A 13,932-nucleotide genomic window follows, 5' to 3' on the forward strand; every position below is an offset into this window, starting at 1 on the left:
CCAAGTGCAGGGGGGCTTGACCCGATGATCTATAAGGTCCCTTCCAGCCCCTAACAACTATGAAATGATGAAACCGTGAAAAGGAAGGCAACTGATATTCTAACAGTCACACCTGGACAAAGTGGGAGTGAAACGAATGTAGCCAAACTTCTCCAACTTTAACCCTGGATGGAGCTGTGTTTAAACTGGAATTATTTTGCTAGGATTGTCCACACACAGCTGCTGCAGAGTCTGGAGCAAAATTCCTTCTCCCATTTTGAAATGGCTCCAAACGTATGTATGCACATACCCTGAGCTTTTAAGTTCAAGGAGGAAAAGATGGAGACAAACTGAAAGCATTTCTCTCTACACATTGAAGGTTTCAAATATGTACAAGAAGAGGCTAAAAGACCTGGACCTGTATTGAAAAAAGAAAGTTGAAGGGGATACATCTGTAAACATAAGAGAAGAGTAAACACTGCGGTGGGGAAGGAGGGGAGGGAAGAAAGGAAGAGAGAGAGGAGTTCTTTAAGAGTAGGCTAAGTACAGACAGTCAAAAAGGCTGAGGCTGAATCGATTCAATCTTCACAGGTTAGTCTAAGATGCTTAGATTGAACTGATAAGCAAGTGAATAGACATTCACTTTTGATTCAGGAAATGCAGCCACATGCCTGCAGTGGACCAGGCCAGAAGCTGGGGGTGAGAGGGTACTAGAGCATACCTCCCTGCTTGGCTGGACCAGACAGCTTGGGCCAAGGCTAGTCCCAGGGGAGGTGAAAAGCATCCTAGGATGCTGACAGACTGTGAATTAACTTGAATCTGGAGGTGATCTGGGACAGAAGTTCAATAAGTCAATTTAATTTAAATCAGTTAAGCCTGATACTATATCTATCCAGGTTTATCTTAAACCAGTTTTGGCCATTTTGAAAGCAGTTTATGTGCACTGAACTTATGTTGTGTTGCAGGTTTGAATTGGTTCCCGATCACTTATACTGGTTTATTTGTAACTTCTGTCCTTATGCCTGATTATCCTAGTGATTTTCCTCCGCTCCTCTTCCACTTTGATTTTATGTTATTAGGGTTACCATATTTCCAGTACTAAAAAAGAGGACACCTCTGGGCAGAAAGGGAGGGGAGGGAGGGAGGGGACAGTGATATGCCCGTGCCCTGCCTCTGCCCTTCACTCCCAAGGCCCTGCAACCCAGCACTGCCGGTGCCCTGCATTTCCGACCTGCAACCTCCTGCCCTCCACCCCCAGCCCTGCTGGTGCCCTGGACTCTTGACCCGCAGCCCCCTGCTCCCCTAGCTCTGCTGGTGCCCTTCGCTCATAGGCAGCAGAAGGAGGGGCCTAACAGGGCTTAGCCCCCCCAGATGTGGGGCAGCAGCAAAGCTGCAAGGCAACCCAGCCATGGGTTTCCTGTGGCTGCAAAACGGATGGGGAGGGAGTGGAGCTGGGGCTGGGGGAGCGGCAGGAGCTGCATGGCTGGGACAGGGTGGGGCATGGGACTGCACTGGGGGGTGTGGCTCCTGCTGCTATACGCACCCTGGCAGGGCATGGGGGGGGGGGTGCCCCCAGATCTGCATGGGGGAGAGCAGGCTGCCACCGCCAGCTGGGGCCAGGACAGCACTGGGCTCTTCACAGTGGGGGGCTGGGCTGGGCTGTGCTGTGCTCGGGGCAGGCGGGGGTGGGGCTACAGGGGGGTGGGGCTGTAGCCACCCCAAAATTTGTCATAGCCCCCCAACCCTCCCTCCTAGTGCCGCTACCTCTTGCCCCAAATGTAGCATAGCCCAGCCTTTGGCCCCAGCTCTCAGCGGCAGCCCACCCCACCCCACCCAGATCCAGGGGTGCGCATCCTCCATACTCTCCCAGGGTGAGTGCAGTGGTGGGAGCTATTCCCCCTCCCAGTGCTGGGTGCCCCCCAGACAAACTGCTTGTGGCTCCATCCCATGCCCTTCCCCGGCTGTGCAAGGCTGCCCCAGCCCAGCCCCACTCCCTCCCCACCATGGCCCTTTCCCCTCCCCTTGCCCCTTCACCGCAGATTTACCTGCTGCGAGGGTGCGCGTGTGCTCAGCCCCTCCAATCATTTTTTCTCCCTCTGCCTATGCGCTCACTCCTGACCCACAGCCCCTGCCCCCTAGCCCTGCTGTCCACACAATGTGCACGCGCGTGCGCACACACACACACACACAATCTGTCTCTCTTACCTGGGAGTTTGCTGGGGCCTGCACACAGACCATGTGACCCCTGACAGCCAATCACCTTGCCCGCTGCTCCTAGCACCAAGCAGCCAGCCTGGGAAAGCGGTGGCAAAGGAAAAACCCAGACATTTGCTCACATTTCAAAAACCTGCCCAGACATGAGGGCAGGGGTCTAAAAGAGGACATGTCTGGGAAAACGTGGATGTATGGCAACCCTAGGTACTTGAACATGCATGACCAAATAGCGCATACTATAAGAGTCTTAGCAGTGGCGTATGAAATGGCTCTATTATTTCCTAGGATTCCCCAGAGTTGTTGGGGCAGGTAAACTGCCTAGTTTTAAGATGAAACTTGCTACATTTTTAAAAATTAACATGGCATGCTTTACATGAGAGCAGGGGATTGGATTTGGGGAGGGCACTTTTTGTCCTGTGTTCCTGTAATTTTATATGAATGCCAAAAGTGTCTTGTGCAGATCTCGTCCATGAACCACAGGGTCTACATGACAGCAGCTGCCCTTATTTTGAGGGGATTGAAGTAGCTTTTCATAGCTAATGGGCATGTACAACCCTATAGGTTGGGCTTACCTCCTGGATACACTCCAAGATGCTATGTTTTTGTGGAGGGATTTTTAAATCAGTCACATTTTCCCTTAAGAGGGATCCTGCTGATCTGAACAGACTAGAAAACCTTTGTATTCCTTTCCCTGCCTCTTTTTCCTCTTGAGCATTCTTTGGTATTGGGTTATTGTCTCATCTGGGCTAGGGACAGAAGTTACACATAAACTGGTTTAAGTGATCAGAAACTAGTTTAAACCTGTTCAGTGCACACAAACCAGTTTAAAAAATGGCTGAAACTGGTTTAAGATAAACCTGATTGAATGTATTATCAGCCTTAAATGATTTGGATCAAACCGGTTTATGAAACTTCTGTCCCAGACCCCTTCCTGGTTAAATTCAAGCATCCCAGCATGCTTCACAGCCCTGGACTGTGCTGCGCTGTGCTGTTTATTCCAGCTGAGAAGGGTTGGGGGGGGTGGGAAGCAGGGGCTGCTTTCCCTCCCTCTGTCCCCCCCCACCCCCCCGAGGCAAACCCCAGCTGGGGTCTGGGGCCAAGGGTGGTTAAGCCGCCCAAATACAGAGCTACCGTACCCTGCTAAACTTACTGCTGGCTGTGACTGTGGACTACAAATCCCAGAAGTACCTGAAAGCAGGAAGAGAAAGTGATGAGCAACCCTGCAGAGTCCTGCTGCTATGATTCTGGACTGCAAATCCCAGAGACCTCAGGGGCAACAGGATGAAGAAGCAAACACACAGCCTATGCTGGCTATGTGCTAGAGAGCTGTTCTGTAGCGCCCCCGTGTTTCTGGCCTGAGCCACTGCAGGTATGTGGCTACATTTCCTGAATCAAAAGTAAATGTCTGTCCAGTTGTTTCTCAGTTTAATCTCTGTAGCTTCGAGTAACCTGCAAAGACTGAATCATTTCAGCCTCAAGATTTTTGACGTCTGTACTTAGCCTTAGGGTTCCCGATCCTTCTCCTGGACTTCACTTCTCCTTTTCAGTCTTCTTCTGTAGCATATGGAGTCTTCTCTCTGACCTATATAGCTAGCTTCTTGCAACTTTAGCTGATCTGCAGTTAGGTTTTTCTTCTCCTCCTTGGCCTTTTTGTTTTCTCTCAGTTTCTGTTTTTTAAAGGCCTGCAATATCCTGTGTTTCTTTATTGTTCTTCTCAGAATTTTCCCTTACTCTAAAACTAGGTCTTTTCATTTTCCCCAGAATAACTGGAATCTTCAAGCTCTGGCATCTTCTTTAGTATGCTTGTTGTCCTGGTAGACATAGCCATTTAAATATTAATGACCTCCTTTGTTAATGCTGCAGCTTCTTTCAGAAAGGGAGTGTATACTGCATGAGGTGGCCTATCATGTCCATTGAGGATTAAAGGCTTGTCTGCAGAAATTGTTGTTCCTGAAAACTCTCTCTCTTATTCTGGAACAAGCATTCCAGAGTGCAAGTGTCCACTCATGGAGTTGTTCAGAAATAGGTGTTGTGCTCTCAGTTCACACCTCTGCATTGCTCCTGTTAACTTTTTAGCATAGTAAGCCCTATAGAAATCATAAAATGGATCTGAAACTACAACCTATACACAAACTATGGAAGAATGAAATTAATCATTAACAGAAATCAGTAGTGTTGTACTTGCTTATATCAATAATTACATTTTGCATGTATAACTTGCTGTATGTAGAATGCTCACCATAAAGTTGAACACTGCAGTTCTTTCTAATTTTTTAACATGAATAATAAATCAGAAAATAGCCTTTTTTGATGATTTTCTTTGTTATACTATTTTTCATTTGGAATTTCTGTGCTTGACAATTTGGTCCTTGGTTTTAACAGAGGAAACTAACATGAACAGTAATTCTGAGATTTGAGCCAAATTGTAGTATACAGTACTGGAAAGATACAAAAGAAATTTGGTTAAACAAGTCTTCATCTTTATTTCTTAATTTCATTCCTTTTCTGTGTTTTCAAAGTTAAAATGAATCTAGACCATTATCTGAGGATTTGAACTGCCCTATGTTTCCCTTTACTCAGCGGTACCTGCTGTACTGTATCTCCTGGGGTCTGCTTCATTAAAGTCAGAAGGAGGTGTTCAGTGATTTCAGCTAAGTACTGAGCTAAAATAGATTAAGTGGCCTTGATCATACAAAGCCTGGCCTTGCACTTTAAAAAATCAATGTGAGCAGGATCAGATGTAGAGAGAGAAGAAACTTTGGTTGGGGAGGGAGTATGGAAAAACATTTAGGGGCATGGCTCAAATTGTAAAGCAGGGTTGTGATTGTTTTCCAGCAGTCATGTGTGTACTGCTTGTATTTTGTAGGTTAAAGAATAACTGCAGTGAGGACAGAGAGAAATGCACAACCTTGAACCTTGAGAGAGCACAATGCAAATGTTATTAGAAAAATCAAAAATTAGGTTTTAGTCCCTTTTAAATTATCAGTTACCAAACGTTTGTTAAATGTAACTGTACCCATATAATGGCCAGTTTCATTAAAATATCTTGTCTCTGTGGTTGTCACCTTTTTCCCTCTTGCATCCATTTATTCAGACTTCCTACTGTGTTGTGAAGATTTTTCCAAGGGTCTTGCGAATATTGCTTATTCAGTTTGACCGATGAGGGAGGAAACCAAGTGCTCTGTATCACTAGTTTAGCTGCCTAAAAGTGGGGGACAGGATTAGGTCACAAATTTCAGGAGGTAATTAATGAATCAGAAATATTTCAGTTTCATTAATCATGTTTTTGGCCAAGAAGATGTTAGTTAGGTTTCAAAATCTATATTATAGTAGACAGCTTCTTTAGTTAGTTGATGAAAAATTAGTGACAAGTATTCCTACAGGACTGATGTGAGGTCAGGGAACTCGAGTAATGAAGAGACGTGTTGTTTGGGTAAGAGCCAATTTGAGGGGTCTTCAGGTTGAATGTATTGTTCTGCCACTGTAAATCCAAAGGATGAGGAGGAATTTCTGTTATGACTTGTCTATAGTAGTAAGCCTCCACCAGTATAGCTATGGAGGATAGCTGTGCACAACTGTGGCGGCAGATGCTGTGCATAGCTATGCTGGAAGAAGCTCTCAGAGGAAATGCAACGTGAAAAGCAGAAGGAGTTTTTCTGTCAGTGTAGGAACACCACTTCCCGAAGTTATATTAGCTAATCCAGCAAGGTGTCTGTGAGTGTGCGTGCATGTGCACACTTTTTTTCCCTAAGCCTTTTATCCAATGTAGCTATGTCACAAAACTTTGAAATGCAGATCATATATTACTATGAAATCTGAAGTCAGGCAGAAAGCAGAGTAGAGATGCACCTTATAGATTGACTGTTGTATAGGGTAAACTGCTAGTGATTATCCTAGGCCATGTACAGACATTTGAAAAGCCAGAGGAGAATGGATCTAAATTGGGCGTTTTCTCTAAGTGGCCTAGTTTAGACTGGGAGTAAATGGTGTACATATTTACCCTTTTGGGGAGTGGCAGGACTGCTCCAGCTTGCTCTGTGGACTCCCTGTCTGCCAGAGACTTCTGAGCACCTGGGTAACCCCAGAATGGCTGCTGGGCATGGGCAAGTATGCACCCAACCCTCTGCCATGTCACTGAGGACTCTTTCCCTGCGCTGCACCCTGACGCTTCCAGAGAAGCCCCAGAGCAAGTGCTCTCCCATGTGAATTGCATGCGTCTTTGTGTCCTGGCCTCCGTGTCCTTGCTGCACCTTGCCATGGCACCCTGCTGCCCATGCTCAAGCATGGAGAACCAGGAGCTGTGGCGTGTCTTGCTTGTTACCCTGTGCAACTGTTGCCTGTAGGGCTGCAAGACATTGTGTGCACCCATCCAGACCTACTGCACCCTGCGTCCTCCAAGCTTCCTGGACTGGGCTACCTTCTTCCATGTGGCTGAAGAGGACAAGGCCACCTAGGACACCATGGATGTTGGGGTACTTCATCTCCAGACCATCATGTGCCAGTTCTGGGCCCATGCCACCAGCAGTGACTGGTGGAAATAGATTGTCCTGAGCACCTGGGAGGATGAACAGAGACTCCAGATCTTCTGAGTGCACTGAGCCACTTTCATGGACATTGTTGCCTAGCTAAACCCCCACCTCATGTACCAGGATGTCAGCATACAGCCACTCCTCACTTTGGAGAAGTGGGTGGCCATTAACATCATGAAGTTGGTTACCCTCAGTAGTCTTCACTGTTGCCATCCAGTTCAGCTTGGGCAAGTCCATGGCCAGAGAGACTGTCTGGGAGGTGTGCCTGGTTATCCAAAATGTCCTGGCTAACTGCCTTATCTGCCTCGTTAACCCACAGGAGGTTGTTGCCAGCTTCTGCTGCATGGGCTTTCCCAGCTGCATGAGGGCTTTGGATGGCACCCACATCCCAAACCTCTGCCTGTTCATCAACCACAAAAGCTACTTCTCCATTGTCCTACAGAGCGTTGTTGACCACCAGGGCCACTTTACCCACATATTAACTGGCTGGGTGGGCAGTGCCCATGATGCCCACATCTTTTCCACCTCCTGGCTCCCTGAGATGGTGAAGAGCAGGCACTATGCTCCTGAAGTCCCCAGCTTTGTAATTTGTGTCATTGTCATCCCTCCCCTCGTTGAGTACCTGGCTTTCCCCCTCCTGCTCTGGCTCATGAAGCCCTACACAGTACTCTGGCCAGCTGGGAGGAAGCTCATCTTATCTGTGTAGCTGAAATGGCCCAGAGAAATGGGGCAGGGAAGTGTGAATGAGGCAGATTTATGTTCCCACAGAATGGGAGATGGACTGCTAACTGCCCAAGGCCTGGCACCTTGGCTGTGGACCAGGAAAGGAGGGAGGGAAGGGGAGGAGGCGGCTGGTCTGCCCAGTGCTGAAACAAACCTCTTTAGTAGCCTGGGGCCCTGCACTTTGAGCGGTCAGAACAGGACAATTCGCTGTCCCCCTATGTCCCTCCATCCTTGCATTGGCTCCTGCCCCCACTCTTGTGGGCTTCTCGGTCACAAAAGCCTGGGAGAGGGCTGTGGCATGGGGATGGCCTGTAGTGGCCACAGGTCCTGATCCTAGGCACCCGGTTGTCCCGTCATCACAGGGCCTCTCTTTGCCACCTCCCCTGGAGGGGTCTGTGGTGCCAGCAACTCTCTTGTGGTGCTCTAGGTATGTGGGGTGGTGATGGCCCTGTTTGTGGCGAGGAAGCTTGATAGCTCCTCATAGAAGGGCATACTCTGCCTCCTGGCCCCAAACTTTTTGTTGATGTCATACACACGCTTGTACTGGATCTTTATCTGTTTTGTCTTAGCTCAGCACTGCACCCATGCAGTGGCCCAATGCTCACATCTGTTGGGCAATATGCTTGAACATGCCCCTGTTGTGGTGCCCTTTGTGGAGCTGGTGCTGGGTCTCCTCCTTGTCTGGGATGGCAGCAAGTTCCCTTGTCTCACTATAGTCTCAGTTGTGTGACTGACTGGGTTGGATAGTGTAGGAGGATTGGGTGTGTTATTTTGTGGTCCACCCTTGGGGCCTTGGTATCTGGGTGGGTGAGGGGTCTGACTGCAAGGGAGGGAATGGAGAGGTGGATGGATGGATGGAAGGAGCAGTAGATGTGCATATGTACCTGGTTTCCTTCCTCATCAGTCAAACTGAATAAGCAATATTCTCCCTCTCACCACAGCTGCATGTGACCCATGCTCCACAGTGACTGGGGCTCCAGTGGCCAGGCCAACTCCATGACCTCAAAGTTTTCAGGGGCTTCTAGCAGATACCCCATGGTGCTGGCAACACCTCACACCCCAGTTTGGAAATTTCCAGTGTCCCCTGTCTGCAACACCAAGGCAGCTGGTCATGTCCTACCTGCTCCTAAAGTTTCCCGAGTCATCTGCCTATTTGCCCTGGCTTGGATGCTCAATGTCAACCACTTCTTTCCTCTTCTCCTCCCCCCTGGTCCTAGTACTCTAGGACCTTGGTTGAGTGTATGGGTGACAGGGTCAGGTTTATGGGCCTGTGCCTGAGCGTAGGGGCTCTCTTGGGCTTAGTGTTGGCATCTGCATGTATATTGCACGGTGCTTTCTTATGGCATGTGGGGGCATGGCCTGGGGTGCCCAGGTCCAGGGGCTTGTGCGGAGGACACAGATGCCTCCTTTCTCCCTGCTGCCTGCTTGTGGCTGACTCATGGCTGGAGGCAGGACACAGAGCTGGGGAGAGGGGCTGTGCTGGCTTGCTTTTGGGACAGCCAAGGGTGGGTCCTGCTAGGCGCCTGGCTGGAGCAGCTGAGTATGGGCCGAGTGTTAGTGTGCCTCCCTGTAATGGAGGGGTGGTGGGGGCCACAAAGGAGGCTGGGATGCTGGGGGACAGCAATCTAACTTGAACCAAAAGGAAAACAGTACAGAAGTTTGATACATCAGTCTAACCTAAATCGATCTGAATTGAGTGTACCTATCACCATGTCTATCTTAGGCAGCTTGTGCCATTTTTAGACCCATCTGTGTGCGCCAGACTTCTGTATGGTTATGAGTTTAGACTAATTTCCAGTCACTTAGACTGGTCTAAGTGTTATGTCTGTATGTGCCCCTGGTGGTAAATGGTAGTAATGGATAAAAATGCAACAGAAGGTTAACTGTAGAAAGAAAATGTAATATTAATTTGGTGTTTTGGGCTGGGGAATGGTTTTCCAAAGGAAGTGGAACAGCCACAACAAAAAAAAAAATCGAAACAGGGAAAAACCCCTAGAAAATTTACTGTGAGCATTGACAAACTGTATCATCTCACAGATCCTTTTGGGGTAATGTCTACAATTCCACTAATTTTAGAATGATCTAAACAAGCAAATGGGGATCGTATGTTTATGAGCCCCATTTTAGTGCAAACATTTATTGACAATGGCTTAGAAGTCGTAATGATTTTGAATGCATTTGTAGACTGGGATTGTGTACTTCAGAGAATGTTTGCTTATTGCTCTCTAACCAAGACTTAATTTGACTAATTTCTTTGGCAGATCCTGAATTGTGAACTCAGTACCTCAGCCTGTTTATTGTCTCTGCAGCCCTAAGTTTGCAGTTAGCTATTGCCCTTTTTTTGTGGTTCTTCCCTTGGTATGAGGCACCCTTCCATAATTCATGCTCTAATTTAAAAAACCCTCATAATGTCATATCCATTTTAGTCATTTTTAATAAAACCCTGAAATCTCAGAAAGAACTAGCAAAGATCCATCATTTCTGTCCCTTCTAATATTTTTCTCAAGTCAGTTGAAGAACATTTTCTGTTTGCTGAGGCTTTAGATGGAGTTTTCTTAACCTAGGAAGCAATGTTTAATAGAGAGAGGCCTTGGAGGGTGAAGTATTTTGTGTATGCAAGTGCTGGAGAAGTGGCTTCCAGTTATTCCTTACCCTACTTTATTGCCTGATATGATACACCTGTATTGTAACTAATTAAACTTGTATGCCTAACTTTCAATAGGCATACATCCTAAAGGCCCGTTTAGCTGATCTACAAAAAACATGTAGTTTCATAAAAAATTCATAAGTCTTGATTGTTAAGAAATGTTGAATTGTAAGAAGCAGGGGAAGCAGGAATAAAGCTATCCAACTATTTTTAGAAAATGCATACTGCTTTAGCTTGTCATGTCTGGTATAATATCACATCAGACTGTATTGTTTTTTATGCTACATACAGATACAGTAATAGTAGCCTCAAGGGCAATCCCTGTGGTTTTTAGTGTGCCTTCTGCTAATTGCACATCAGTTGCATTTTGCTAATGGATCCTAGTATGTGCATTCTGTTAGCTTCTCTTTGCTCTGTAGAAAAAATTGAAGCACCAATAGCTATCATTAGGTACTTCAGAAATAAAACTTGCTGGATATATTAATGCTTAATATCTTTCTTGTAGTTATTTTGGAAGCTAAGCAGGGATTTGGTATAAAACATGCAAATACGATTTGGGATAGGAACAGGAAAACCTAGGAAAATCTTGGGATTTTTAAATGATAACAATGAAGTGCAAACAAGCATATTTTCAATATACTTTCACAAATTTCATTGGCACCATGGATTATATGAGTTCTACATAAAATAGGAGGTAGAGAAAAAGTATGAATTTTGACCTAAATGAGTTAATTTTCCTTGGCTGTTAACCCATCTTTCTACTTCGCGTATAAAGTAATTAATCTTTTGTCATGTATGTTTGAATGTCTTTTGAATGTTAAATGTATTTCACTGTAATTATGGTTTGCTTTGATGTATGGTATTCTTTCACAGCTTTTCTATCCTTTCTGATTCTGAAGCTATGATCCCAAATCTCCTTTCAAGTGCTTAGGTCCATATACACTATTTTGGTTAGTTGCTTTTATATTAATTTTTATTTAAATCTATGATGATACACATTTTTAGTTTATTTTCAAACTAAAATTTGAAATATTAACCACCTAAGTTTGCTTGAAAATTAAATGCTTCTTTGTATATTCAGCTTTAAGAAAACTGTTAGCTTTTAAAAAAAATCAACAGTTCTTTTTTTGTTTGTGTAGGGGAAAATGCAGTGTTGCACTTCTGAATGAGACAGAATCCGTGTTGTCATATCTTGATAAAGAGGTAACACGTGACTAAATCTTTTATTCTTAAGTAGTGGGATATGTGGAGTCCATCATGAGATTTTTTTTTTTACTGTAGAATTATAGTAAATGAACAGAGAAAAGTACAATTAAAAGATTGTATTAAGTATTAAATGTCAGGCTCAAAAATATTGACAGTATCTCCTCTAACTTTTCAAATTATTGTAGATTAAAGTAATTTAATATTTCCCCCCTCTTTTATTATGATTTTAAGCCTCTTGCACACAAAAATAAAATAGATAACACTTTCTTTAGGCAAACAATTTTAGTTGCTTTTTAAAAATAATAAACTAAAATAGATTTGTAAAAATGTCAGTGTAAATGTTTGGCAGATAAGTGTCCTCTTCATGAATTTCTTCATTTTAGCCTGGAGCAAATAGTGCTTTCTGTGCTTAAAATCAATATGTGTTCATATTTTTACACCAGAACAACCAGTGCATTGTAAGAATGGTTCTAAAATCTTGCTTAGCTGCTCTTCTAGTCAGGGACACATCAATGACAATTTAGTTCACATCCTATTCAGGCTCTGATGATGTTTCCTGTTGTTTGGTACTATTTTGTAAAAACTTTTATCAAGGAAATATTGATAAAAAGAAATAAATACAAAATAATAATAATAATAGAAGTTTCCAGTCAAGCCCATGAAACTATGGTGATAAATGGCTGGTCATTGTACTTTCAATTTTTCACCCTTCTGAAATTTATTGTATTTAAAGATGTACCAGCCCTCTAAACAGTGAGGCAATACCTACTTGCTGAAACATGCATGTTACCTAAAATGAAGATTAATTAAGAGGGCATAGAAGTTTACTAAAGGTGGGTTTTATGGTGTAAGAGTTTAAACTTTTTTTGTTTTTGTAATTTTTAAATGAAAAAATGTAAGTTTAAAGCAAAATGAAATAATGAAAAACATTAAGTATACCACTGCAAATGTATTTTTTTTAGGATACTTTTTTTTATTCACTGGTATATGATCCATCACTGAAAACGCTTTTAGCAGACAAGGGAGAAATCCGAGTGGGACCTCGATATCAAGCAGATGTACCAGACATGCTTACAGAAGGTAAATATATTTTAGTCTTTGACTGTTCAAAAAACCCAGTATATCACATTACTATTTCGCTGGCATTCAGTGGTGTGCTTGGCACCTTCCACAACAGAGGAAAAGTGAAAACCTATCCTAAGAAACAGACAGACTATATGTTAGATGTAATGAGAAAACAGGAGAGAGAAGATAGAATACTTATGAAGTGTATCTTGTTATACTCCTAGGATTTTTGCAAGTCATGATGTAGAAAGTAATATTTTAATTACTTGCCTAATTGTGTAGATCAGTAGGCTACTGCACACAAGCACCACAGAACAGTTTCTTATGATCCCATATTTTAGATTCAGTAAACCAGAAACAGTACAAAAGAAAAATGTCCTCTTTGTCCATGACCTTCTCTTTGTAAGTATCAACTTGACCAAGGTGAAAGAGTTATTTATAGTATGGGGGACTGCTTTGTAGCAGGATTTCAGGCCATGAAACACTTGGAAATTATGGAACCTCTTTGTCTTGCTCATCTAGCTGGAATTTTTAAGAGCCCTATTCACTTTTTGCTATACATCAAGTTTATTTTTTGGTTTATATACATTTTACATATGGTATCTATTTAGAATGGAGTTTGTCATGCAAGAGGTATGATTACTATTGATTTGCCTTCTATGTGTAATATGAATATATTTGCTTAGGAGTAGTTGTTCTTCAGTAAGGTTTGTGTTGTGATATGAGTTTATGCTCTTCATTTCATAAAGGAAATTACTTTTTTTGAGGGAGGGCTAGGACATAAATAGTGTTTTTTAAAACCTTGGTTATTCCTTAATTAATAAGGTAAGCGCATTCATAGCAGGAATATCACTTGTATAACGTCAGTGGGAGTTCATCAGGCACAAGAAATGCAAGATTGTGCCCTAAATAGGATGTTAAACTGTTCTTTAATTCCTGCCAAGTGTGAATTTTGTCTTGGTTTTGAAACAAAGTCAAAGTTTATGCAATCAACTGTGTAATGGGAGAATGATTGATTGCTCTAGCAGGAGAGGCAGACTGATATAGATGAAATGTGGCAGATCACTGCATTATTATTAGGATTATTTTATTTATTAGCTACTTGATAAAGTACGTGAGGAGTGCAAGCTTTCTACAGAACGTGACAGGAATATGAAATAATGTATTTGTTCTGTCTAAAGCTGTTCTAGGGACTTGGATAACTTGTTTGTTCTACAGAGATTCATATGATGAATGTTTGCAAGGGACTTAGATGTCTCAAATGTGCTATATAAAATACACAATGTATAGTTCAGTTAATGCTAATCTCTATGGGCGCATCTACATGTGCACTTTACTGCAGAATAGGCTAAGTAACTCCTCAGTACATCTTCTCTGTCTTAGAGCTCAGTAAACTAACTCTGCTGTGGCTGGGCACACATCACAGACTGTACTATCTTACAACAGAGTAATTAACTGGGCTGAAATGCACATGTAGATGGTGACCGGGCAGGGGCCAGACTCCTGGCTGCTGCCTAACCACACAGCTGTACAGGTTATGCACTCTTGTGTCCCAGCCAGTCTCTCTGT

The 13,932-nt window shown here is 43.7% G+C and overlaps 1 protein-coding gene across 1 annotated transcript in view; it reads left to right on the forward strand.

Moving 5' to 3' along the window:
- MTA3 (metastasis associated 1 family member 3) overlaps positions 1-13,932 on the forward strand; it is a 206,368-nt gene that overhangs the window by 63,826 nt on the left and 128,610 nt on the right. Inside the window, exons 5-6 of the mRNA XM_006265161.4 lie at positions 11,232-11,295; positions 12,261-12,378. Coding sequence (XP_006265223.1) covers positions 11,232-11,295; positions 12,261-12,378 — 182 coding nt within the window. The remainder of the gene's footprint in view (positions 1-11,231; positions 11,296-12,260; positions 12,379-13,932) is intronic.

The sequence above is a fragment of the Alligator mississippiensis genome, chromosome 1 (assembly GCF_030867095.1).
Source record: "Alligator mississippiensis isolate rAllMis1 chromosome 1, rAllMis1, whole genome shotgun sequence".
Classification (NCBI taxonomy): domain Eukaryota; kingdom Metazoa; phylum Chordata; order Crocodylia; family Alligatoridae; genus Alligator; species Alligator mississippiensis.